The sequence below is a fragment of the Engraulis encrasicolus genome, chromosome 11 (assembly GCF_034702125.1).
Source record: "Engraulis encrasicolus isolate BLACKSEA-1 chromosome 11, IST_EnEncr_1.0, whole genome shotgun sequence".
Lineage (NCBI taxonomy): Eukaryota > Metazoa > Chordata > Actinopteri > Clupeiformes > Engraulidae > Engraulis > Engraulis encrasicolus.
In genome coordinates this window covers 43,238,983-43,266,482 of record NC_085867.1, presented here as the reverse complement: position 1 = coordinate 43,266,482, position 27,500 = coordinate 43,238,983, and the positions used below count along the sequence as shown (strand labels likewise).

The 27,500-nt window shown below is 44.2% G+C and overlaps 1 protein-coding gene across 1 annotated transcript in view; it reads right to left on the bottom strand.

The window, feature by feature from the left end:
- Window positions 1-27,500, bottom strand: part of LOC134457761 (zinc finger matrin-type protein 4-like) — a 98,485-nt gene that overhangs the window by 33,419 nt on the left and 37,566 nt on the right. The window contains exons 5-6 of the mRNA XM_063209734.1: window positions 17,913-18,191; window positions 6,481-6,577 (exon numbers count right to left, since the gene is read on the bottom strand). Coding sequence (XP_063065804.1) covers window positions 6,481-6,577; window positions 17,913-18,191 — 376 coding nt within the window. The remainder of the gene's footprint in view (window positions 1-6,480; window positions 6,578-17,912; window positions 18,192-27,500) is intronic.

Here is a 27,500-nt window from a genome sequence, read left to right as displayed (position 1 = left end):
ATGATCATCAAAGACACAAGCCACCCTGCACACAAACTGTTCAGCCTCCTGCCTTCTGGAAAGAGGTACAGGCGCCTCCGTTCCCGTACCACCAGGCTGGCGAGCAGCACAATGCACCAAGCGATCAAGATGCTGAACACTCAACCCACTCTCCCTCCACTGTCAGCCTCTAGCCAGCAAGGCCACTGACAACCCCCCCCCCCATCCCCCACCACCATATCTGCGACTGAACATTCCACCTGCACTACTATACTTGTGACTGAACTTTCAACCTGCACTAACTCAAAACATGCACACACACACACACACACACAAGCACACTGCACTTTCTGCACTAAACTCAAACATACACACACTGACACACACACACACACACACACACACACACACACACACACACACACACACACACACACACACACACACACAGACACACGAACACACACACAGACGCACACCGCACCTTCTACCTGCACTAAACACATACACACACATACACACACACACACACACACACACACACACACACTGCTGCTGGTGTACTTGACAGACCTTTTTAATATTTATTTTTCTTCAAATGCTACTATTACCATGTTAGAACGCTATAAAGGACTTTTTTAGGAAAAGCACAAAAGCACAACAATACCTCTTTAATGTATGTCCTCTACAAGTCTTCTGTTGTCCAGTCTTGCACTTTAAATGTCTGTATGAGCACTGTCTATGTCCATACTGTCTTAAGTCCATGTATAAGTACTGTCTATGTCTATACTGTCTATGTCCTTACCTAGATTAGTCTATGTCTGTATGGGAAAGCAAGAAATGTAATTTCAAATTCTTTGTATGACCAGTGCATGTAAAGAAATTGACAATAAAACCTACTTGACTTGACTTGACTTGACTGTACTGTAGTGTGGAGAACGGTAGTAATTGTGAGCGACAGCAAAGGTCTCACGGAAGCAGACCTGAGGAGAGGAGCCCACAGGGATTCTATTGTGAGGCCGAGCGGAAGCCATGCCACACGCAAGAGCTGCCGAGCTGGCTGACGGGCTGACTAACTGACTGGCTGACTGTGCCTTCCCTGTGAAGATACAGTACAGTACAGTAGCTGGCTGGCTGACTGGCTGACTGGCCGACTGTGCCTTGCCTGTGAACCTACAGTGCAGTAGCTGGATGGCTGGCTGACTACTGTATGCCTTATCTCAGGGGTGTCAAACTTAGGCCCAGGGGCCAAATTTGGCCCGCGGAGCCATTTTATTTGGCCCGCGAGATCATTTCAAATGTGTATTACAGTTCTCCCACACACACCATTCATGTATAGCGTAACGACTTTGCTCTGTCACAGGATGTGCAGACACATTTTAACTAACAAATATGATGGGAAAGAGTGTATGTGAAATTTGAATATGCGTAAAAAGTGCATGCATGCACTATTTTAGTCCATTTTTTAAAAATAATTGTTGAGTTCAGCCCGCGACTTCGTACCAGATTTTGATTTTGGCCCTCTGTCAATTTGAGTTTGACACCCCTGCCTTATCTATACGGCAATGTCTATCCATTGCCATGGCCATTGCCTTGCATTGCGTTGCCATTGCCTTGCATTGCTATGCCATTGCGTTGCCTGTCCTCTGCGCTCCCCTGCCCACCCGTGCAAAAGTCATGAGAAGCGACAGGGATGAACTAATGCTGCCGTGTGGCCACACACAGCACAGAGAGACTTGGAGGGAGAGAGAGAGATGGGGAGACAGGAGGCAGACTGAGAGACAGAGAGAGATGTGGAGAGAGAGAGAGAGAGAGAGAGAGAGAGAGAGAGAGAGAAGAGAGGGGGGGGGAGAAGGGGAGAGAGAGAGAGAGAGAGAGACTGAGCCGGGGCCATATTTGTTGGGGGCTGTGGGCATGCTCCCACACACGCCAGCTAAACTCCCAAAAGCCCTTCGCAACCTTCACAGTCACACCTCCCTCACAGCTCAGCTCAGCCCTCTCTTACCCCTCCGCTCCACCAACACACACGTATGTGTGTGTGTGCGTGTGTGCATACGTGCGTGCGTGTGTGCGTGTGCGTGTGCAGGGCCTCTGACAGCTTTTGCTGGGCCCAGGCCGGGCAAAGTCATCTGAAAGGGCCCCCAACCCCATACGTACCAATATAATGGGGACCCAATTCTGGGGCCCCCATATCCCTGGGCCCGGGACAGCATACCCGTTTGCCCCGCCCCTGTCGACGGGCCTGTGTGTGTATGTGTGTGTGTGTGTGTGTGTGTGTCTGCATTCATGCCAAAGCCTTTACGGTAGGGCAGGAAAGATGTGTAGAGGAACTCCTGCTATATTATATTGTGCTTCTTGTTAATGTTAGGGAAAACAGGCTTTTCTTTTTATGCCCCATATCTATGGAATGAGTTGCAGAAGATATTATGTATGGACTCTCTGCCCTCATTAGAGACTTTTAAGAGGGAAATTAATACAGTATACACAGAGGAGTGTCATTGTTTCTGACTATGCAGCACATAGGCTACTTTTTATCTCAAAATATGTTTTATGTATTTTGTACTTATTCTTCTTAATGTGTTTTTTGTACATTTATTTTCCTTTTTGTCTATGTGTTTGTCTGTGACTGTAACTATATGTATGCTGCCATTTTGACCAGGACTCCCTGGCAGAAGAGACTGTAGTCTCAATGGGACAATCCTGGCTAAATAAAGGATAAATGAAAAAAAAACCTGTAATGTGTTTGTGTGTGTGGTTCTTCAAAGCTCATGTAGGTGCTGTTATGTATCTGTTTCTCTCATCCAAACTGTGTGTCCTCTCTTGACTCCAATTGTTTTGATCCCACAGTAGGCCTACATAACTGTGTTGTGTTGAAACAGCAAGAAAAATGTACTTGACTTGATTTGACTTTGGTGTGTCAGCAGTTTATTTGAGAACAAACCATTTTTGCAGGGCAGGTGAGAGAAATGTCTACAGTGAGATTGCCCTGACATATTGCGGTTCACCTTTTGTACACTTTTATACATACAGGCGATGTGACTGGGCATGCTAAAGAAAGGTTTGTCAGAACAGTAGCATAATTCATAATTTAGGGAAACTATACTGTAAAACTATACTGTCGTTGAAATAATATCTTGTAGCCTGCCCTGTGCTATATTGTGTATTGTAATTGTTGTAACCTGTGCTGTAACTGTGCTATATCAGTCAATAAATAAATATCTACTGATTATATGTATATATTATATACCGTCATTTATAGGGCTGGGTATCGCAGCCATGCTCCTGTATCGATTTGATTTCGATTCTTAGGGCTTTGAATCGATTAATCACGATTCAATTCGATTCATTCCGAATCGATTCAATCCGTTGCCTTCTTGGTGCGAGGATTTCCCCCAAAAGATGCTGTTGCCTATTTTTACATACAAATGTCAAAGGGCTGTGGCTTGACAGTGTTAACAGATTGCTAATTTGTAATAAGTAGGCCTAGGCCTAATTGACTAATACCTACTGGGTATTTTCCATAGACCTAAATTAAACAAAAAGAACAAAAAGAAAAAGAACCAAAAAAATCGATTTTGTGCCCTGTGAATCGATTATGTGAATTTTAGATTGAATTGATCGATTATCGATTAAATCGATTATTTTACCCAGCCCTAGTAATTTATACAGTCCCAAGAAAAAGTTTGTACACCCTTTGAAATTTCTTACATTTCAGTCAAAATGTATCATAAAACATGGTCTGATCTTCCCGGAAATCTCAAGAAGGAACAATCAGAGTCTGCTTTAACTAATTCCACACAAACATTTACATGTTATCATATTTTTATTGGCCATAAGGCTATAACATTCACTGGACAGCAAGGCATAAGTAAGTACACCCTTGCATTAAATAGGTTTTAACCCTCAGTTAGTTGCAATATCCACAACCAGACTTGTCCTGTAGTTGCAGATCAGATTAAAAAACCATCTGGATGTATCTCGTCTCCCTCTTCTTTAGAGAACTGCCTCTCGTCAGCAAGGTTTCTGGGATGTCTGGAGTGCATAGCTTTATTGACTTCATGCCATATAATCTCAATTGGTTTTAGTCAGGGCTTTGACTGGACTATTCCAGAATGTGTATTTCATTGTTATGAAGCCATTCTAATGTCGATTTGCTTCTAAAGTATGGGTTGTTGTCACATTTCAGCACCCATCCTCTTATGTGCTTCAACTGTGTGACAGACTTCCTCACGTTTCTTTCTGTAAAATATCACAATAAACTTGAGTTCATTGCTCCACTGATAATAGCAAACTTTCAAAGGCCTGAGGCAGCAAGGTAGCCGCATATAATGATGCTCCCGCCACCATACTCAGAAGTGGAGATGAAACCAAGAATAACTAAAAATGGGGTTCATTCTGCCAATCTAAAATTAATGGGGTTTCTGTCCAAAAAAATATTGCTGCACCTTTGAGGTTTGCGAAAAAGCATTTATATGCTTCATAAAATTACTGCTAAATATTCTGTAGACCAACGTTGAAACCAAAGTTGAATTTTTCAGGGGAACACATAGCATCATGTTTGGAGGAGAATTGGAGAACCACACCTTCACCAAAACATCATCTCCACCTTTGAGTATGGTGGCGGGAGCATCATTATATGCGGCTACCTTGGTGCCTCAGGCCCTTGTCAGTTTGCTATTATTAGTGGAACAATGAACTCAGAAGTTTATTGAGATATTTTACAGAAAAAATGTGAGGTAGTCTGTCACACAGTTGAGGCACACAAGAGGATGGGTGCTGAAATGGGACAACAACCCATATTTTAGAGGCAATTGACTTTTTAATTGCTTCAGAACAATGAAATACACATTCTGGAATAGCCCAGTCAAAGCTCTGACAAAAAACATTTGAGATGATATGGCATGAAGTCAAGAAAGCTATTCACTCCAGATATCCCAGAAACCTTGCTGAAGAAGGGCAGTTTTCTAAAGAAGAGGGAGTCGAGATACATCCAGATTGTTTTGTTAATCTGATCTGCAACTACAGGAAACATCTGGTTGAGGTTATTGCAACAAACTTAGGGTTAAAACCTATTGAATGCAAGGGTGTACTTACTTATGCCTTTCTGTCCTGTGAATGTTTAAATCTTATGGCCAATAAAAATATGTAAACTTGTAAATGTTTGGGTTGAATTAGTTAAAGCAGACTCTGGTTGTTCCTTCTTGTGATTTCCGGGAAGATCAGACCATGCTTTATGACCAATTTTGACAGAAATGTAAGAAATTTCAAAGGGTGTACAAACTTTTTCCTGGGACTGTATATTATATACCGTCATTTATAGGGCTGGGTATCGCAGCCATGCTCCTGTATCGATTTGATTTCGATTCTTAGGGCTTTGAATCGATTAATCACGAATCAATTCGATTCATTCCGAATCGATTCAATCCGTTGCCTTCTTGGTGCGAGGATTTCCCCCAAAAGATGCTGTTGCCTATTTTTACATACAAATGTCAAAGGGCTGTGGCTTGACAGTGTTAACAGATTGCTAATTTGTAATAAGTAGGCCTAGGCCTAATTGACTAATACCTACTGGGTATTTTCCATAGACCTAAATTAAACAAAAAGAACAAAAAGAAAAAGAACCAAAAAAATCGATTTTGTGCCCTGTGAATCGATTATGTGAATTTTAGATTAAATTGATCGATTATCTATTAAATCGATAATTTCACCCAGCCCTAGTAATTTATATATACAGTATATATAATTGTTGACATACTTGCACATATTTGCATTACCCGCTGATCTAGCTTGGAATTCATAGTGTTTACACAGACAAATGAGGTTAATGAGGTTAATGTTTGTTTGCCTCAGACTGTGTGGAGGGTGATGGGGTGTACAATACTGTAGGCTACTGCTCTGGTGTGTGTGTGTGTGTGTGTGTATGTGTGTGTGCGTGTGCATGCGTGTGTGTGTGTACAATACTGTAGGCTACAGCTCACTTGTTCTGGTGTGTGTGTGTGTGTGTGTGTGTGTGTGTGTGTGTGTGTGTGTGTGTGTGTGTGTGTGTGTGTGTGTGTGTGTGTGTGTGTGTGTGTGTGAGCGTGCATGTAAGGTACTATGGGCTACAGCTCACTTGTTCTGGTGTGTGTGTGTGTGTGTGTGTGTGTGTGTGTGTGTGTGTGTGCGTGCGTGCGTGCGTGCGTGCGTGCGTGCGTGTAAGGTACTAGTATGGGCTACCACTCACTTGTTCTGGTGTGTGTGTGTGCGTGTGCGTGCGTGTAAGGCACTATGGGCTACTACTTGTTCTGGTGTGTGTGTGTGTGTGTGTGCGTGCGTGCGTGCGTGCGTGCGTGTAAGGTACTATGGGCTACTACTAACTTGTTCTGATGTGTGTGTATGTGTGTGTGTGTGTGCATGCGTGCGTGCGTGTAAGGTACTATGGGCCACTACTCACTTGTTCTGGTGTGCGTGCGTGCATGCGTGCGTGTGTGTGCGTGTAAGGTACTATGGGCTACTACTCACTTGTTCTGGTGCTTGGAGCCCTGTAGGTGTGCGTGGTACTGGGCCACAGAGTTGAGTGTAACATGGCAGACATCACATGTGTGACTTCGCTTCAGGCCTGTAAAGACAACACGCACACGTACGTATGGTTACTTACAATACACACACACACAATCACACACATGCACCCACACACACACAAAAACTGAGAGAAACATACACAAATGCATGTGTATATTACGACGACCCAACATTGTATAATCAACGTAGAGAAACAAGCACATTTGGGTCAGTGACGTTTCAGCAGTAGCACACGTCAGGGTGCCGCAACAACAGCCAGTGCCACTATTGTATGGATTTGTTTTGTTTGTTTGATTGTTTTTAGTGGATTATCTAAGAAGCAAATTAATTGCAGCATATCAACCACCAATCACTGATTCATTTATGGGTATTAGATGCCGTTTCGCCACCTGGCGTCTGAACTAAACAACAGAACAGAAAAACGTCTTAGACCCATTTACGTAGTTTGTTTTGAAATGTTATGACAGAAACTGAACCAATACAGATGCAGCTTTTTATTTCAAGTCAAGAGATTTCCATTTCAGCAAATGGCCTGGCATGTATACAATGCTCAAAGAGCATGAAATGTATTCAGCGTAAGAACATTCTTGGGTACCCATAAAGCGTATAGCACTTATAATGAAGACACCATAGCCTCAGGAACCTGTAAACGTATGCTACGCTACGCTACTCCATGCTATGCAACACACCCACCCACACACACCCACACCGACACACACAACAACAAAGTCAACTCAGCCTTTTGAGACAGAACACAGAGCTTGAGTTGAGTCATGGGTGTGTGTGTGTGTGTGTGTGTGTGTGTGTGTGTGTGTGTGTGTGTGTGTGTGTGTGTGTGTGTGTGTGTGTGTGTGTGTGTGTGTTTTTTTTAAGTAGCCTACAGTGCGCGTGTGTCTTTGAGTAGAGTGTGTGCGCGCGTGTGGAAATCCTTTCATGCGGTGAGATTAGCCGCGGGCGACGGGACGGTCGTAGCATTAAACGCGTCCTTCACATCTGTCACAAAGCACGCCTGCTGCTTCCACTGCCACACACTAATCACCTCCACCACACACAAAAGGGGCACCTTCCACATCACATTACTTACACACACGCACACACACACAGACACACACAACAAGACACACTCACAGTCGAAACCTGATGTAAAATAGGCTAAACCTAAAACGTAACCTTTTATTTGTGAAAGGGGCACCATCTACACTGCTTTACTTACACAGGACACACCACACACACACCAACCAATACTTTCACAGTCGAAACCACATACAATGTTCGTTTTTATTTCAACACAGCATTACTTTACACTCAGACACACACACGCAAACCAACACTTAAAGTTGAGGTAAAATAAACCATATAAAACATAACATTTTGTATTTGCGTGCAACGACTTAATACGCCACAATTTCAGTTTGATCGTGAATCCGTCAGTTGATCCATCAGAACTGGTTTGCTTTTTGGATGGTTTATATGCAATGTAGGTCGGGTGACCTTGTTTCATGCAGCATCAACACACCTGCATGCTTACGTTCTTATTATAGGCAAATCCTAAGATAAATTACTCACATAAAACTCATCCTCTACATGATGTCGTTCTATATGACACAAGCATATCATTGAAGCACAATAAAATATGACAAATGTACACAAAAGATGTCACATTTGACGGACCAACGAACCAACCAGCCGGAGTTGCTCCACACAACTTAAGAGTTTGGATCTTGCAAAGCTATGTGAGATTAGCAGGGCAGAATCAGGAGGCGTGTGTGGGGTGGTTGTTGCATTTGAAGTACAACCCAGAGGAAACTGTAAGGCGGTTGGAAAAGGAGGTTTGGAAGCTACTGTATGAACGGTATGAACATTTGCCATACTGAATGAGTTATCTGAATCACAAGTGGCTGAATCGAGGGAGCAGTGCGAGCTGTGAATCACTCCTGATAATGCACATGGTGAGTTATACTAGTTGCCCGCAGGCGCAGGCAGACCGGGGAGTCAGGAGATGAGGGGAAAAAAAGGATGGAGAGTCAGAGCTCGAATTATAAAATTGGCAACTCCTCAACAAACTTTCACCTAGATCAGTGGTGCTCAAACTGTGGTACGCGTACCACTGGTGGTACTTGAGACATCTCTGGTGGCACTTGGAAGAATTCATTTTTTGTGCATTGATTTGAAGGCTGATCAAGTTGTTGCCGTTGAAAATGTCTCTTTGGTTGAATTGTATGAATCTGAAAACATAATGCAGAATAATACTAGGCTTGCACTGAATGTGACCGTAGCTGTTGATACCATTATGAACCTCTCCTGTATTGACTGGCAAAAGTGAATGGAAGGCCTTGCAGCGATATTCTAATGTTGGATGTCAAGGTGGTACTCAGAGAGCTCAATATTTTCTCAGGTGGTACTTGACACAAAAAGTTTGAGAACCACTGACCTAGATTCATTATTTATCAGGACAAATAATCAGAAAAAAAGAATGGAGACTGAACTCAGGTAATAAAATTAATGTTTTGAGGCTCCTCATTTAAAAACTCTCAAGATTCATTATTAATCAGGAGGACAATACACAATTCTCATTGTTAACTGTCTTAGTTTCTTGTCCCGGGATAACCTTGCAAATGTTTTGTAGTAATTTGTCTCTCCCCCTCACAACCTCGATCTTTATCTTTTGCCTCTCATCTTTTTTTAATCACTATCTCGGTGCTCACAAGGTCTTTTTTCATCCTTCTGTCTCTGCCTTTTGTTTAAACTACCCTTTTCTCGACCACACCAGGGGTGCATTTCTCGAAACCAATGTTGCTTACTACATTAGCTACTTTGTTGTTTTCAATGCATTTTCCCATTGGCAACTACCGAAGTTGCCAATACGCTAACAATTTCTCTTTTGAGAAGAAATGCACCCAGCCCAGACCAGGCCCAACTAGACCAGACAAAAACAGCCCCAAAACACCAACTGCAAAAAAAAAAACTTCAAAGCATTTTTCCCCCTTGTTTATTTCCGCTTCTGTCAAATAATGGATTTGCTGTTGCACGCGCGGCCACTCCACGAGGACATGAGCACCGCAGGGGGGGCTCGCCTCGCATCGTGGACATTTACAAAGGCGTCGAGGACAGCGGGCCTGGTTAGTTTTTCCACATGTTTTTTTCCCCCCGACAACAATTAAGTGGGTCAGTTCCAGTGTGTGTGTGTGTGTGTGTGTCTGTGTGTGTGTGTGTGTGTGTGTGTGTGTGTGTGTGTGTGTGTGTGTGTCTGTGTGTGTGTTTGTCTCTCTAGTCTAGGATAAATACAGCTGAGCAGGAGGCTATATGCACAGAGCAGATTAGAAATCACCGCAGAACAGAGGCCAAGCTCATTTCAACCTTCCCGAGAGCAACAAAGGGATAGAGACGCAGGGGCAGGCGAGGGAAGACTGGACAGCAGCAGACAGACAAACGGGCAGAGAGACAAACTGACTCTAAATATTGAAATGGTAGAAACAAATAAGGGTTTTAAAACCAAAGAGTTTTTTTTGTGGAATGAAGTACAGAATTAGGTGATTGTTGAATGTGATTGTATACGTGTGTATGTGATGCCTGTTGCATGTGTTTTTCTTGTCCATCATCATGTTTCATCAGGGGCCATGGTGGAAGTAAGTGTTTTAAGCTTTTACGTGTAATCCCTTGGATACCCATTGTCTTCCTATATCCATAAATAAACCAAACCAAACCAAAGACAGGCAGTCAAGAGAGTACGTCAGAATAAGAGTGAGAGTGACTAGAAAGTCGAATATAACACTATTCTACAAACATACAGGTGATGGTCTTACTTTGACAGACAGACAGAGAGACAGACAGACAGACACATGGGCAGGGGGGGCAATCGCTATTCCGACATGCCGCTATTCCGACACTTTTTAGGGGTTAGGGTCAGGGTTAGGGTTAGGGTTAAGGTTAGGGATGTCGGAATAGCGGCATGTAGGAATAGCGGCATGTAGGAATAGCGGCGGACGGTGGAAAACGTGTCGCTATTCCGACAATAGACATTAACGTCGGAATAGCGACATGTCGGAATAGCGCCACGTAACCCATGGGCAGGCAGCAGGCACACAGACAGTGAGAGAGGGACTATCTGTTGAAGGGGATGGTGGTGGTGGTGGTGGTGGCGGGGTGGCGCGATGTTGAGTTTGTTTTGGAGTGTGGGGTGGAGAGTGTTGAGATGTGTTGTATCTTTAGCCACGAGAGATGGAGGACTCTTTGGAGTGGGGCTTGTTGGTGCGGCATTGTAGGTGCAGCTGCAGTGAGAGAGATCTGTTGAAGTGGATGGTGATGGGGTTTGGGTTTGTTGAGAAGCGGAGAGAATGAGGCAGACAGACAGACATACTGACAGGAACACAGACAGTGAAATAGGGAGTAGGGCTGCACGATAATGGAAAAAATCATAATCACGATTATTTTTGTCAAAATCATAATCACGATTATTAATCACGATTATTGATTTTTGCAGATTTTTTTGAAAATTATAACAAGATGAAATACAACCAAGAATGAATTACATACGGGATGAGCAAAATAAAATGAATTGTAATAATTATGTAAAGGCAATAGCATGAAACTTAAGTGGACAGATTTCTGGCCAGAAACACCAGCCTGTCGGTATGTTCTGGCTTAAAGGACGCTCTCAAAAGTAGGTCACTATTGCCACGATTAAATCACGATTAAAATCATGAGTTCGATTTCACTATTTTATCACGATTTTGATTATTTTTCTATTAATTGTGCAGCCCTAATAGGGAGCATCTGTTGCAGTCCAGGGCTGTGTTTCTGTTTCGGAAGCGAAGTTGTTAGCCAGTTAGCAACTTGGGTAGTTGCCAATGGGAAATCGCATTGAAAACAACAAGGTAGCTAACGTAGTTAGCAACTATGGTTTTGAGAAATCCACCCCAGGGGTGGATGGGATGATAAGATACGTTGTGCTGTAACTGCAGCAATGGCAGAAGCAGTGTGTGTCGGAGTTCCAGGAGGGTGGGGGATGTTTTTTTTTTTTTTAGTATTTGTTTGGCTTTTGTGCTTTATTTATGATAGGACGTAAGGACAATGACAGAGGGACAGGAAACATGTGGGGAGAGAGAGAGAGACGGGGAAGGATTGACAAACAATCCAGGCCGGAATCGAAACCCGGGTCGCCGCTGTAGTAACCTAGTGCTCTACCGTTAGGCCACGGTAGGGCCGGGTGGGGGATTGTTGAGATGCATTGTATCAGAGATTCTTTAAGTATATAGAGATATGCCAACATAATAGGTTTCTATGGGCACCTAACGTGACCAGGTTCCGGTCTGCCTAAAGGAGCGTGTCATAATGCTCCTAGAATGAATAGAACAGTCCATAGGTCTCCTTAGGTCTGCCTAAAGGGGGATTCCCCCCCCCTCCCCCTTGCGACAATAGAACCCGGAAACAATAGGCCAATGGAACCTCTCTCTTATCTACTCTCTCTGGTTGTATCTTCAGCAGTGAGAGACGGGGTCTCTTTCCACCATCTTTGGGCTTGTGGCCTCGGGATGACGTCATGAAACGTCATTGACAACAGAAGTTAAATTCAATTTCTCGCAAAAGCGCAATTCAAAATGTCACTTTGTCATTTGTAATCGGTATGTTGAATGGAGAAAAGTCCCCCAAAAAGTTGTGGCAAGGCTGCAGCGCGCTAAGCCCCCCACATTTGGGCTTGCATGCCCATGGGGACCCCGGTTTGAGTCCGGACGGGGTCATTTGCCGGTCCCACCCCGTCTCTGTCCCACTCGCTTCCTGTCACCATCTCAAACTGTCCTATCAAAAATAAAGGCATAAAAAGCCCCTGAAAATATATATTTAAAAAAAAAAAAAAAAGTTGTGGCAAGGCTGGCAGCGAAGCGCGAGGCCACAAGCACAGGCCAAGGATAGGAGTTAGAATAATAGAGGTAAGACTTTACTTTACGGAACGCTAATAAGGTGGTCATTTCGTGTTAATTTCATAGTTATTTCAGGATAATAACTGTTTGTTTTTAGTAACAACAGCAAAATAACCATACAGTTTCCAGTGCATTGTGTGTGTGTGTGTGTGTGTGTGTGTGTGTGTGTGTGTGTGTGTGTGTGTGTGTGTGTGTGTGTGTGTGTGTGTGTGTGTGTGTGTGTGTGTGTGTGTGTGTGTGTGTGTGTGTGTCAACAAAGTGTCACCGTGCTGCGAGTCATCAGGGTGTCACCACAATGCACTGGAAACTGTATGGTTATTTTGCTGTTGTTACTAAAAACAAACAGTTATTACCCTGAAATAACTATGAAATTAACATGAAATTACCACCTTATTAGCGATCCGTAAAGTAAAGTGTTCCCATAATAGAATTTACCCAGGGAGCATCTGTTGAAGCGGGAGTGTAGGGGTGTGGGAGGATGTTGAGAAGCAGAGAGAGAAGGAGACAGACAGACATACTGCCCGGCACGGCACACACAGCGCTAGAGGGAGGTATCTGTTGAAGCAGAGGGCTAGGTACCGTACGGTAGTGGTGGGGAGGGCTGTTGAAACGCGTTGTAGCTGCAGCAGTGAGTGAGTCACATGTGAGTCAGAGCATTGGCAGGGAGCGCCACACGAGCTAAACAGTACACACGAGCTGCTCACATCTCACAAGCTGCTAGCCTGACCTCTCTCTGCTAGCTGACCTCCGCCTGCTGTCACTGTCTGTGACACTGACTGCTGGACTCCATTCTGTTACAGAAAAGCTGCACTCTTGACTCCGATTCTTGTATTTATTTTGTGCAGGGTTGGGGAACCTATGTGTCGAAGGCAATTTACGGTTGTATCCGGCCCCGACATAATTTTAGTCATGCAGTTTCACATGAAATAGCACACATTTTGTAAAGAAATGTTTGAAATTACATTTGCAATACGATTGAGTTATATTTTCATGGGATCTAGTGAAGGTGGGGTATATTGTAAAGGTGGTCGCCTTCAATATAGGACTTCAGTGCAGGGGGAAATCCAGGTTTGTGTTCATAGTACGGCCCTTGGAGGACTTTATAAAATTTGAAGTGGCCCCTCGAATGGAAAATAGTTTTCCCCCCCCATATTTAATGGGATAGTATGACACACAGACAGGTGCTGCACTTAACCATCACATTGACCAACCTGGAAAACCCGTTGTCAGTTCTTTTGGTCTTTTGGTCCATTGATCAATCATCAGAACATTCCGTTACAGTACAGATCCATCATCAGAACATATCTGTACATAATGACAACAGTTTGGTCCAACCCCTTGCCCTCAGCTAGCTAGGCCGAGCATTTCAAGAGACTAATATTTTAATGTCTTTGTCCGGCTCGCCAGGGTAACGTGCCTATGGCATAGAGAGACATTTGAGGGGCACTCATTATTGATCCTCTCTGTGTGAAGTGCCTGCCCATGGGAGGATTGCCATTGAGCCAGTTGTGTCATAGGGACACCAGGGCCCCAAGCATTAGGGGGCCCCACAGGGAGTCAGATTCTTACTCTTACATTAAGTATATTAACCCTTTATAGAGCACACAAATCTCAACTTACAAGTGATTTTTTTTGACAGGCTCCAGGCCACTGCTGATTGGTCAAATGGCATGATGTCACTATCTGTGTGAAAGCTTATTTCTCCTGATTAATTTGATATAACCCACTTGGTTGTACACCCTTGTAGAGAGTTATGGCAGGAGCATTTGTATTAGGTGTGGAATTGATCAGAAGGGATCAAATATACAGTAGTCACTTTCCCTATAAAAGGTGGGTGGGGTCCATTTCAGATCGGTCCACAGGGCCCAGAATTTGGTGCTACGCCCCTGTATCTAACAAGCTTGGCGTGACAACCCCAGCTAGGCTAGCATTTAAACTACCCAGCAGAGCAGTGACGCATGCCTGACCTTGCTGTCCACCTCACCCCTGAACTGTACTGCCTTTGTGGATACCTGCCTGCACACCACACATGCATTAGCTGGCCACACTGGGTTTGCAGCCAATCCATCCTGCCAGTTGACTGACGTTGGTCGATGCCATTCATCTCAGGTGGCGCTGCAATGCCGTGGCGTGTGGTCACGAGCATTAGCACTCCATCTCACAGGTAATTACCTACACATAATTCCCCTGATGCCCGCCTGGCTGTGTGTGTCTCTCTCACTTGATCTATGCTAAATAATGTCGGCCTCTTGGTGAAATGAACTGCCTTTACCTTGCCTGACTGTGTGGTGTGTGTGTACATGCGTGTGAGCGTGTGTGCATGCGTGTGTGCATGTACTGTATGCGTGTCTCCTGGTTGTGTATTTAGTCCCAGAGCACTCGCTAAGTGTTGAATTAACACTGCATTTTTTACTGTTGTGTGTATGAGCGACAGAGCGGAAATCACACGGTATTTACTATGGCCCGAGGGGCTGTGAGAGCAACTGGACCGTGGCATACAATTACCAAGGTGACCACTGGCGAAATGTAAACACACGCAACCGCGCACAGCACACACATGCTGCCTCTGAACCCTCAGCAGGCATGACCAACTCAAGTCAGTGACCGACTACTAGACCGTTACATACACTCTAAAACCAAAAATAGGACCAGGAGGACCAGTTTCTTCCACCGGAGCAGTGCCATACAGCAATGTTTTTCAGTATTTCAAAAGCACAGCCAAAGCAACCGCTGACATAACATGACCCAGATTATGGGCTGAGGGACACATGCAGGCAAAACAAGCGAAGAGAGGCAAAACTCAGTGTTCCATTCTGACAGTTCATTTGTTGACAGGTCGTATGAAATCGATTGAAATCAAATCAAAACAGTGCCAAATCAAATCGATTGAAACCTTTATGTTGTTGATCTGATTGACCGCTGCAGGAGAAATTCACTCCTCATTTGCATAATATCAAACTTGGCTCAATATTTTCATTTTGCTTCACCCTCTTCATTTGCCTCCTCCCCCTCCCCCTTATCTCATAGGAATGAATGGCGAAGTTCACTTCGCTTGGCCAAATTTGCATGTCTGTGTCCCTGCCGTAAGGACAATCATTTGTACAATACATTGTCAATGTATAGTATTGGATGCACAACCTTGGCAAAGTGATCACCCTCTATATTGCGGTTCACAATTTCTATACAGTACAATACAACCATTGGTTGCTCAGATTCATGTTACATAAGCTTCTTGGCTCTTTCTTCTATACATGGGTTCTAAATTTTGTTTATAACCTGACTGCGCGAACCTAGCTGCGCACAACTCAATCTCTGATTGTTGGAAACCACTGTCGGTCAAAAAATTAGCTCACGTGGTTGGCTGCCAGTGTCTTGCCCCTCCTCATAACATCGTGTTGATAAACACTGAGAACCCATGTACTGTATTGGGTTTATATGTGTTTATATAGTCTAGAAGGACATTGTGTTATTCAGATTGGCTGGACATCATGGGTCTGTACTACGAAGCTGGTTTTCTGGCTTATCGGAGTAACTTTGAGAGTAACTCTGTCATGTGCTGCGTATGTTCCAGGTTAACCCCTACAACGGAAGGTGGATATGTTTGATGCAAGGGATGCTGCCATGGCGATTTACTCTACATCTCAAATCTGGCATTGGCAGTTTATGTTCTTGGTTAAGTTGAACTAGTCTTTGGCTGAAATCTCGAAACAGATTGGTCCAGCGAGTGAGGATCATTCCGCCGCGTAAAGGCGCACACACATTTCAAAATTCTTCCGCTCCTTCTGACGAACCTTCAATGAAATTAACGCACACATATTAATTCACAATCATGTGCGATTGCAGAGCTTGTTGGTAATATCCTGTCACTTCATACTTCATACAGACGCTGTCAATAGTTGTTTTGTCGGTGGACACTGTCGTCTGGTAATGTTAGTTATTAATAATAAGTAACACCAAAATTATGCATACGATTAAATTATCAGCGCAAGCCGATTTAGCACATGAAAATACAATTAAACTGTGCAGTATGGACGAGCATTTAAGTAAGAGTCACGAAGAAGTGGCTGCACATGATTGCAGTATTTAAAATAATCTTGATTCATACAAGAGATGTACAGGATCAAAGATCCGGTTCCGGATCCGGCAGGATAATAGGGTTTTTCGAACTATCCGATCCGGCAGGATCTTAAGTAGTGGATCCGGTATCCGGCAGTTACCTAAAAATCAGGATCTGGGGCATCTCTACTTTTTACGTAGCCTAGGCTTTTCAGTCAGTCTTTCACAACCCCAATCGCTGCATGGAGTGAAAGCCCTTTGGAAGCGGCCGTTGAAGGCAGTGTGGCAGTAAGCCAATGAGTCTTAAAAATAGTTTGCGCCAACGTAATAAAAAGGGCCCACGTGTGCGAGTTGGCTATGTATTTCAACCCTTTCGTAGGATCCGGTTCCGGATCCGGCAGGATCTTAAGCAGTGGATCCAGTATCCGGCAGGATCCTAAAAATCAGGATCCGGTGCATCTCTAGTTCATACTAGTTTATGTTATTTTACTGTATCAGGATTTTTCATCAACATCCTGTATATTTTGAGAGAACACATTACTCAAGATGGATGGTCTGCAGTCTTCATGGCCGGAAACTACATTTTCTAAATAGCGTTTCACTATACGTATATCTGCTTTTTATAGGACCTTTGCTACGTTTACATGAGACATTTAATTCAGAATTAACAAAATGTAATTCTGAGTAAAGCTTAATTCCGCTTTGAAAATGTCATGTAAACACTTCACAATTCGGAATTAAATGAAAGATCAAAGTAAACTCGACAGAACTATTTAATTCAGAATTAAAAACGTCATGTAACCGTAGCCACTGTGTGTTATTCAGATTGGATAGACGGCAGGTTTCAGTGCAGTGTTCTTATCTCCCCCTCTACCACACTACTGTGCCTCGCCGAGCTCTCCAGGCTCTCTCCAAGCTGGCCAAAACTGTATTTTCTATACAGCGTTTCTCTATATATCTGCTTTTTTTATATATATCTGGAAGAACATTGTGTTATTCCGACTGGATGGACAGCAGGTCCTCAGCTAGTGTTCCTCTTCCCCTCCCCAAAGTATATTCTGAGAAAACTACATTCAGTGTTGCCAGATGGGTCTGATCAAATCCCGCCGAAAAGGTTCTCAAAAAACGCCAAAATGCGCTAAATTCCGCCCAATTTCAACCAATTGCATTGATTTCTATGGGCATAAAACGGCAGAAAAAAATGCCAAATGGCCAAATTTTCCCGTTTTTACCCGCAGACGGCCCTCCCAAGTAGCCCAATTGGGCAGGTAACCGCCCAATCTGGCAACAGTGACTACATTACTCAAGATGTACTATATGAACAGACAGCAGGTTGGCCTTCAGCCAGCAGCCAGTTCTCTTCTCCCCCCCCCTCAGTACCCAGCGTGCTTCACTCACCGTTGATCTCGCCAAGCTCCAGGCTCTCTCCGAGCTGTTCCAGGAGTTGGGCGCGCGCCGCATTCTTCTTGTGCTTCTTGCCGTCGTAGTGCTGCTGGGCCATGCCCGGGTTGTTGAACCAGGCCTTACACAGCTGGCAGTAGCGGTGGGACACGCGACCTGGCCTGGGGGGTGATGCCACGGCCACCGCCACCGCCGCCTCTGCCTCCACCGCCACCGTGGGCATCTCGCCAGCTGCCACCGCCGCCACCAACTGCCCTGTGCTCGATGTCACTTCTTCTGGAGAGATGGAGGGAGAGAGAGAGGAGGAGAGATAAAGAAAGAGAGAGAGAGATATGGATAGAGAGATGGAGAGAGAGGGAGGGAAGGAGAGATAAAGAAAGAGAGAGAGAGAGATGGATAGAGAGAGATAAATAGAGAGAGAGCGAGAGAGAAAGAGAGAGAGAGAAAGTTATTGCTGCAAAGGAAGGTCAAGGCAGGGGTTAAAAGTACTCTGTTGGATTATGTAAGACAGGGGTGTCAAACTCAGGCCCGGGGGCCAAATTTGGCCCGCGGAGCCATTTTATTTGGCCCGCGAGATCATTTCAAATGTGTATTACAGTTGTCCCACATACACCTAATGTATAGCGCAACGACTTGAGCATGAAATTTGCTCTGTCACAGGATGTGCAGACACATTTTAACTTACAAATATGATGGGAAAGAGTGTATGTGAAATTTGAATATGCGTATGAAGTGCATCCATGCACTATTTTAGTCTATTTTTTAAAAATAATTGTTGAGTTCGGCCCGCGACTTCATACCAGATTTTGATTTTGGCCCTCTGTCAATTTGAGTTTGACACCCCTGATGTAAGGGATAACGGTTGGCGAGAAAGTCCCTGTTGTGAAATAGTGACCAACAGAGAGATGCCGGACCCTGACGTGGAACAAAAGATTGGAGTGGTCTTGAGCTCTCTGAAGGCAGTTATTCCACGACAAGAGCCACCTCGGCTAATGTTATCCCATTTACTAATTTTAGATTATGTACATACAGTAGATGTCCTATTCCTGAATTCTCCCTACCAACTGCACCAGAGATTCTAGCAACCAAGTCAGACACTTCCCTGTCGGATGCTCATCGAATCTTCATTTGAAATGCCGACGGTATGATTATTTAATTTTCGGTAGTTCACATGATTCCTACAACTTTAAAGGGACACTGTGTGAGATTTTTAGTTGTTTATTTCCAGAATTCATGCTGCCCATTCACTAATGTTACCTTTTTCATGAATACTTACCACCAGCATAAAATTCTAAGTATTCATTATGACTGGAAAAATTGCACTTTTCATACATGAAAAGGGGGATCTTCTCCATGGTCCGCCATTTTGAATTTCCAAAAATAGCCATTTCTAGCTGCAAAAATTACTGTACTTGGACCATACTAGAAAATATTTGTTTATTTCTTAGTAAACGTTCATGTAAAGATCAAATTTGGCAATAGGCAGCCCAGTTTCAATGAGCAGCATAGTTGCAGTACCTTTTTTGACCATTTCCTGCACAGTGTCCCTTTAAAGTATAGCACATATGTCTTCTTCCTGTATTTCATCACAATTATGACGATGATTATCACCTAGACAAGAGAGTGCACATTTTGCACAGTTCAGCATTTTTAAGCAGTGTCAGCTGACGTCGCTAGGTAACAGACTTCCTGTCCGTTGCCATTGACAGCAGTCTGATATAGACCAACACATCTTCAGAAATAACAGACGTGCAGACTTTAAGACGTGCAGAGTCCCATTCAAATGAACGGTGCCTTCTACAGAATGAAGATAAACACACAAACAGAGTTTTATACATCTCATTGTAAAACTCTGGTTTAAATCATATCCCAAAATATATCCTTCAATGAAAAAAAAAATCCATGTTTAAAAATATCTGCATACGTGTAAACAGTGTCTTTATAAAATGTCAGATTAGGTCCTACCCCTAGACCAACCCAATCTGTGGCTTATTTCTATCCTTAAACTCAAAGTGAGGCCCATCTGCACAAAGAGACTCCGATAGAGCACCCAGAGTCCCAACAGCATGATCGGCACAGTGATGAAACATTGCTTGCCCCCGTGAACAGACGCATTCTCCTCATCCTCTCATCTCATTCTGTCCCCCAATCAGTGGCGGAACAATTGCACACAGGGCCCCAGTGCATGGCACTTATAGGGCCCCCTATAAAGTCCTATTAAGGAGACACTGACGAAGGCAACAGCCGAAACGTTTGTCTACACTTCTGCTGCTATGTAAATAATAAAAAAATAAAAAAGAAGAAAAGAAGAACCCGAGTGCGATCCACTTTTTCACCCCCTCTATAAAGCTTGCCAAGCTCACAATAGGGCCCCCACCAGGCCACCACCAACATGGAAGGGCCCTGGGCCCAGGGGCAAGTGCCCTGCTTGCCTCCCTATTGCCCCGCCCCTGCCACCAATATATTCAGTGATTGCTTAAAAGAGTAGTCAAGTCGGACCTGGTTGCACAGTATACATAGACATGTGAATGACAAGGGAACACATGAATAAAAGATGGGAAGAAAAAGGGGAGGGAAGGGAGTTGGAGGAGAGGAGGTCAAGACAGGCGAAGGTAATTGCGTCGGGATGTTTTTCCTGGCAATTTACCTTACCTGTCAGAGCTCATCAGAGGATAAGACGCAACGCATGGGGCCGAAAAGTCTTTTGTCAATTTGCACGCTGTTCTGGTCTATGGGGCACAAATTAGCCCTGCAGTACACACACCCCTCTAGAATAACACACACACACACACACACACACACACACACACACACACACACACACACACACACACACACACACACACACTCACAAAATGTCTTTCTCTCTTACCCATACTCTCTCTCCCTCTATCTTACACTCTCATTCTCTCTCGCTCGCTCGCTTTCTTTCACACACACACACACACACACACACAAGGAGGGGGAGGGGGAGGGAGGGACGCGTTTAATAAGATGTGCTAGTGAGACTGGCGACGCTAATGTGATGAATAGAGCTTCGCTAGTAGACACTTGAGGCAATCTGTCTGCAATCTTTCAGGTGGGGGGTGTCGCTTGGCCTCCATGCAGGCCCACCCACAGAGTGGTACAAATGGGTCGGTTGTCCCGGGCCCACGCAGATGGGGTGCGACAGAAATGGGGCTCTCATTACATTGTATACATCAAGGGGAGGGGGGCTTTCACATGATTTTGTCCCGCGCCCGGTAAAAGCTGTCAGCGGCCCCGCCCCGTGTGTGTTTGTTAGTGAGACAAGATAGATGAGCTTCTCATGTCTGGAACTCCAGAGATGAGGTTCACTTCTCACTGTTCTACCACTTTAATTACTGTAAAGATGTCAAACGCTACAATGTGACTCATTGGCTCGGCTACCTCATCAATGCGATAAATCGAGTGTGATAGACTCCCTTGCCTGAAAAGGAATGACTCGCCAAATATATTTTTTTATCTTTTTTTTTCCATTTCATTAATTTTATTGGCTGTGTGTGTGTTCGTACCATGCACATCTCTGTGAGAAAAACAACAGTAAATTGCAAAGGAATGTGCTATGTATAGGCTCGTTGAGCTAATCAATTGCGCTCACAAATGAAAATCACAAGCCATGGTGGGACACTTGTCTTGTGTGAGATTTAAAAAAAAAAAAAACACACACACACACATGCTGTTGGTACACATTTCACATGCAGGCTTTGTCATCGCACTTGGAATATATTTGAAGAGAGCAGCTGCTCCAATCAAAAGGGTATTGGCGTTTCTCTGTCTCACACACAAATACACACAAACGTGCACACACACACACACACCATGTACATGTATTGGCGTTTCTCTCTCTCTCACACACACACACACACACACACACACACACACACACACACACACACACACACACACACACACACACACACACACACACACACACACACACACCAAACACACCAAACACACCATGTACATCTAGCTGTTAAGTGTTAATTTTTTTTTTCACCCACTCCCCTCAGGAGCTTTCAATCTTCTAATATGCATCACAAGTGTTTATGCAACAAGCCAGAGTCCAGATGGCCCTGTTCAAAGCAATCTGCAGATTATACCCACCCCATTCACTTGCCCCCAGACATCACCAGCAGCACACCACCACCACAGCACCCCTCCCTAGGCCCACCTCCCCCATGGTCAGTGGTGTACAGAGCATGGCAACCCGACCGAAGCCCGACTGGCCTGGTCGGAACCCGATTGGGCCGGGCCGGGCTCGGACAAAAAAAATAGAATATCTGTCGGACTCGGGTCGGACTCGGGCTTGAAGCAAACAGACATTGTGAAAATTGTAAGCAACCAGAGGAAACGTTTCAGTTCATGCAAACAGCAGTTTTGTGATTAAAAAATAAGTAATTGAATATGCATAAATGAAAATGTTGGTAGGCTACTCGTGCGAGTGATTATTATTGGCTATATGCGCGGCGCCAGTTACCAGTGGAAACATGGACGCTCACTCCCAGTCAGCCGAGCAGGGATGCCTAGTCAACTTGCTTTCTTAATAAGCGCCGAATCAACAGTTGTCAGTGAACGCATGGTCTTTTGTTGTAGGCCTAGTGTAGGCCATGTTTTAACATGCCGAGGCTGTCTTGAATGTTGAACATAAAATGACGAAGTTTCACTGCATTGTTCGCCAAGGATTACATTTCCAGCATGTGCTAGCAAGGAGCATAATATGGATAACTAAGAAGACGCACAAGCTACGTGGAGTAAGGTAGGAGAGGTTTCCTGTTACTACTTTGTCCGCTGTGACATATCATGTCCTTCACGTAGGTTCTTCTTAATTGTTGTCACTTTTAGGCTACTGCACAGTTGTAACTATATGCGTGTGCAACCTTTCCTGATTGACCGCATGGACATCAGGGGAAATTACATTATCTTGGGGGCCAAACAGGCTACTGTTCTTCGGGGTTAAATTACAGCCCATCCTTCCTAACGACAAGGAGCGGCCGCTTCACAGGGCTCGCGGGGATTTATTTGCACTAACAGTAACGTAACAAATGCTTCGATAGCCGTGCTGACTGCATCCAAAACGTATTCGCTAGTTTTCGCCTTTCTTATCCTCTCACGCCCCTCCCATGCATTTGATAACCGCACCCAACATCTCTGGTTAGTCTAACTGAAAGGTGTGCTGTCACTTGTGCGTGTGTGTGTGTGTGTGTGTGTGTGTGTGTGTGTGTGTGTGTGTGTGTGTGTGTGTGTGTGTGTGTGTGTGTGTGTGTGTGTGTGTGTGTGTGTGTGTGTGTGTGTGTGTGTGTGTGTGTGTGTGTGTGTGTGTGTGTGTGTGTGCGTGTTTGTGTGTGTTTATACTTACTATGCTTGCGTAACTAAATTAGGCTACTGCAAATTGTCTCATCCTAGCGTCTTTAACATATTTATCACGTGCTATTTTGAGTATGGAGGAGCCCACATAGAAAATCTTGCTTGTGCACAGGTTCTGTTGTTATTACAGTGGTCTCGGGCTTCGGACGGGTTCGGACACAAACATTTTAATTAGTCTCGGGCTCGGGTCGGGGTCGATCACTTTTCTGTCGGCTGAGGGCCGGGCTTGGACAGAAAAATACGGCCCGAGCCACACTCTAGTGGTGTAGTCTACTTTTTTATGGTGGGTATACTGTATATTTGTTGTAGAGAGTTACTTGTGCACAATCCCTGGTGCTGAACAAAAAGATAACGTAATTTTTGAAAAAAGGTTCGTGCACTCCTTTGGATTTTCTTCTTTAAGTTGTTTTTTCTTCTTTTTATTCATTCATTCATTGGCAATGACGTTTCGACCTCTCGGTCTTCCTCAGATTCCAAAAAATATATACTGTATATTTGAGCATTTTTTGAAGTGGGTATACTGTATATATTTGTGCTATTCAAAACAATGGATCAATCAATTTTAAGTGGATATACTGAAATCCCTGAAATTTAGAAGTGGGTATACTCTGTATACCTGAGATCTACGTAGACTACACCACTGCCCATGGTGCTCCAGTCATTGTTACATGTGATGGACCGAGGGACATTACATGGACATATTTGAGGTGCTGGAGCCTTATATGATACAAATGAATAGTTAAAATAACATATTATATTAGATATACTGTATACGGAATTCCAGTCCCCAGGCCCTATATATAAGCGTTACAGCCAGTGGACTTCAAATGTGCGGTTATAACACCGGGGATTCGTGAAACAGGCAAGTTATGCGAGGTGCCCTTTGAAAGATGTCAAAAGGGCACCGCTTTGCGGATGAAAATGAAAAAGTAGAAAGGTTTCGTTTGGTTTAGGAACAAACAAAAATGCTGTTGGTATTACAGTACATTGCTTTGCATGAAATGTCCAAACAGCCTGAGTGCATATTACGTTTCTCTCATGGCTGTCCAACGAACATGAAGCAATCACTCAGCCAGAAAGGCAACCGTTTGCACAATGTTCTTTTATGTATTGTCTTTTGTAGTTCTTATATCAAAACACATGCGACCATGTCCTTTAGTTCCCTTCTTGTGCTGTACATGTGTGTTTTTTTGGTTCAGTGAAAGCTCACATACACCTGGCCGGGACACCTGCAGCAGTGACATCTGAAATATTGATGTGTCGTTTCAGGCGGCTTATCTCAGGGTGACAATGACAAGGAGGGAGAGGAGAGGAAGGGGCAGAGGAGTGCTTTGTAAAACAAGGGAGCAGATTTCACCACCAGACTTTTACACAGCAAGAGGCCAGAGGACTGATCTGAACGAGGGAGTCTACAGCAGGGGGCCTGTGATTTGTGGAGAGAGAGAGAGAGAGACAGAGAGAGAGAGAGAGAGAGAGAGAGAGAGAGAGAGAGAGACAGAGAGAGAGACAGAGGGAGAGACAGAGGGAGAGACAGAGAGAGAGACAGAGAGCAAGATGGAGATGGGGAGAGTGAAAAAGAATAGAAAATAGAAAACACTTATAATGAGAGATGGAGAGAATAACAAATAGAGAATAAAGGAGAGGGAGAATAAACAGGGAGAGTCTGAGAGAGACAGAGAGAAAAAAGAGAGGGAGTTCACAGCTATGAATGAAAGTAAGCCCCATCGAAGACTATGTCCTATGTGGATAGTTCACATGTACCTCTTTTCCACTGCAGGTTTTCTGATAGGCCTACAGCTCGACACAGCAGAACTTAGGCGCCACTTTTTACTTTTCTATTGGGCACGACTCAGCTCAATCGAAGAGCAAAAAGTGGCGGCCAAGTCGTGCTGTGTCGAGGTCAGTGGAAAAGAGGCAATGGTGACCATGGGTATTTACAGAGAGAGAGAGAACGTAAAACACAGGAAGAGACTCGTGGCAGGAATACACCAGATGCAATTTGAGCATTCTAGCAACGAAAGTAATTGATTTTGTGGCAGCTGAGGAGACAGAAGTGATTTGGGCGACTGGAGGCAATTTGAGCGACTTGGGCGACAGCTTGTAGTTGGACTTGAGTGAATATTATGCAAATGAGCTATGATTCGGTTGAGCGACAGCCGGCGACAGACGCCACAGCCTACTATGGGAATGTCATAATGCTTGCATTCTGCTTTTAACGGACATACCAGAGAGAGTAGAGAGAGAGAGAGGTTCCATTGGCCCATTGTTTCCGGGTTCTATTATTGCAAGGGGGAGGGGGGGAAATCCCCCTTTAGGCAGACCTAGGCAGACCTAAGGACTGTTCTATTCAATGCTAGGAGTATTATGACACACGCCCCTTTAGGCAGACCGGAACCTGGTCATGTTAGGTGCCCATAGCAACCTATTACATTGGCATATCTCTATATACTTAAAGAATCTCTGGTCATACTGTCGCCTATATCGCTCGTATCGCTCTTGCTGCACCGCCAAGCGATTCTCTGACGCTTAATCTTGTCGTCGCTGGTATATTCGCCCGGTAAGAGAGAGAGAGAGAGAGATAGAGAGAGAAAGATGACCGGTTTGAATTAAAAACAAAAACACATCAAGGACTCCTGTCCCTGTTGTATGGTGGCCATGGTCAGTCAGCCCTGTGCACTAAATCGCGATCTGCCTGAAAGCCACAAGCCCCTGGGCAGCCGTAAAGCCCGATGATACTGGATGCAAATACATCATGGGGGCTTAGCTGTGCCAGACCAATGAAGTCCATGCCAAGCTCGGCTCGAGACAAGAGCGTGCAAAAAAAAACAACAAAAAAAACAAGACCTGTGAACAAATAATGATAGTCACACCACTGTGACAAATCAAACTCCAACGAGCTAAACCTGCTATAATATGCCAAGCTTGGCCTTCGACGTGTATTTACAAAAAAAAATCCAGGCTTGGCTCGAGTGCACACAAAAAACAAGATCTGTTAACAATACCTGTGACAAAAAATACAGCATATATAATAGCCTCGGTGAGGGAAAGCAAATCAAACTCAAACAAGTCACACCCCACTACAATAAAAACAAAATGGACAGCCACTGTTACTCAGGTGAAGGTCGAGGCACTTCATGCAGTCAGTAGAAACATCTGCTGTGTCGGACTGTTAAAGCTCCTGGATCAAGGTCTAACTCCCGCTGTTGGTCAAAGCAGGCAATCATATATCTCCCCCCCGCCCACACACACACACACACACACACACACACACACACACTGAGTTGTAAAATTGAAAATTTGAAAAATGGCTTCTGCTACTTCATTTTTTGGTCTGCAGTTTCTTCCGCAACCTTGACTGACAGCCTTTCATTTTAAAAGGAGCACAGTCCTTTCCTTCATGCATTAGTATTAATTCTTTAAAGTACATAGGCCTCATCCACAGACATTACCTAGAAAAGTTTTCCAACTACTGTATGCATTAAAAAAGGATTAATCTCAAATTCACTGAGGATGCTTTTACGGTACTTAACCATCCCTGGGAGAACACAGTCAAGGGTAAAAGTGCTCTTCACTGCACAACACGCACATGGTGTATTACACAGGGACTTGAAAAAAAAAACAGATTTATCCGCAAGACATTGGTAGCGTTCAAGCCTTCAGAAAAATTGCCATCAGCGAAACATATAAAAATTAATAGCTAGGATAAGTGTAGCGCCATTTACGAATACTCATAATAACGTATGCTGGTAGCGCTGCAATCGTGTACAGCCGCTCAGACTAATGTGATCCACAGAGACGGATCTGAAGGTAATGAAAACATTGTTTTTCTTGCTTTTATGCTTGGTATCTCTATGGACTGTAAAGGGTGATTCGGGACACGGGTGGAAACTGACTGAATGGGCGAAAAATGGAAAAGCTTCAGAGGCAGGATTCCGCTCCATCTTCCTCCGAGGAGGTACACTTAAGCAGAAGGGATCTTTATTTCATGAGCAAAATCAATATTGGTAACGGGTAGACTTTTGTGTTTCTAGGGGTTTAAGCAGAATACTGGCAAATCAATCTTTTTCAGTCTCAGTCTCTCTCTCTCTCTCTCTCTCTCTCTCATTCTCTCAGTCCACCCCTTTCCTCACTCACTCACCCACTCTCTTCCACCCACTCACCCGAACACACACACACACACACACACACACACACACA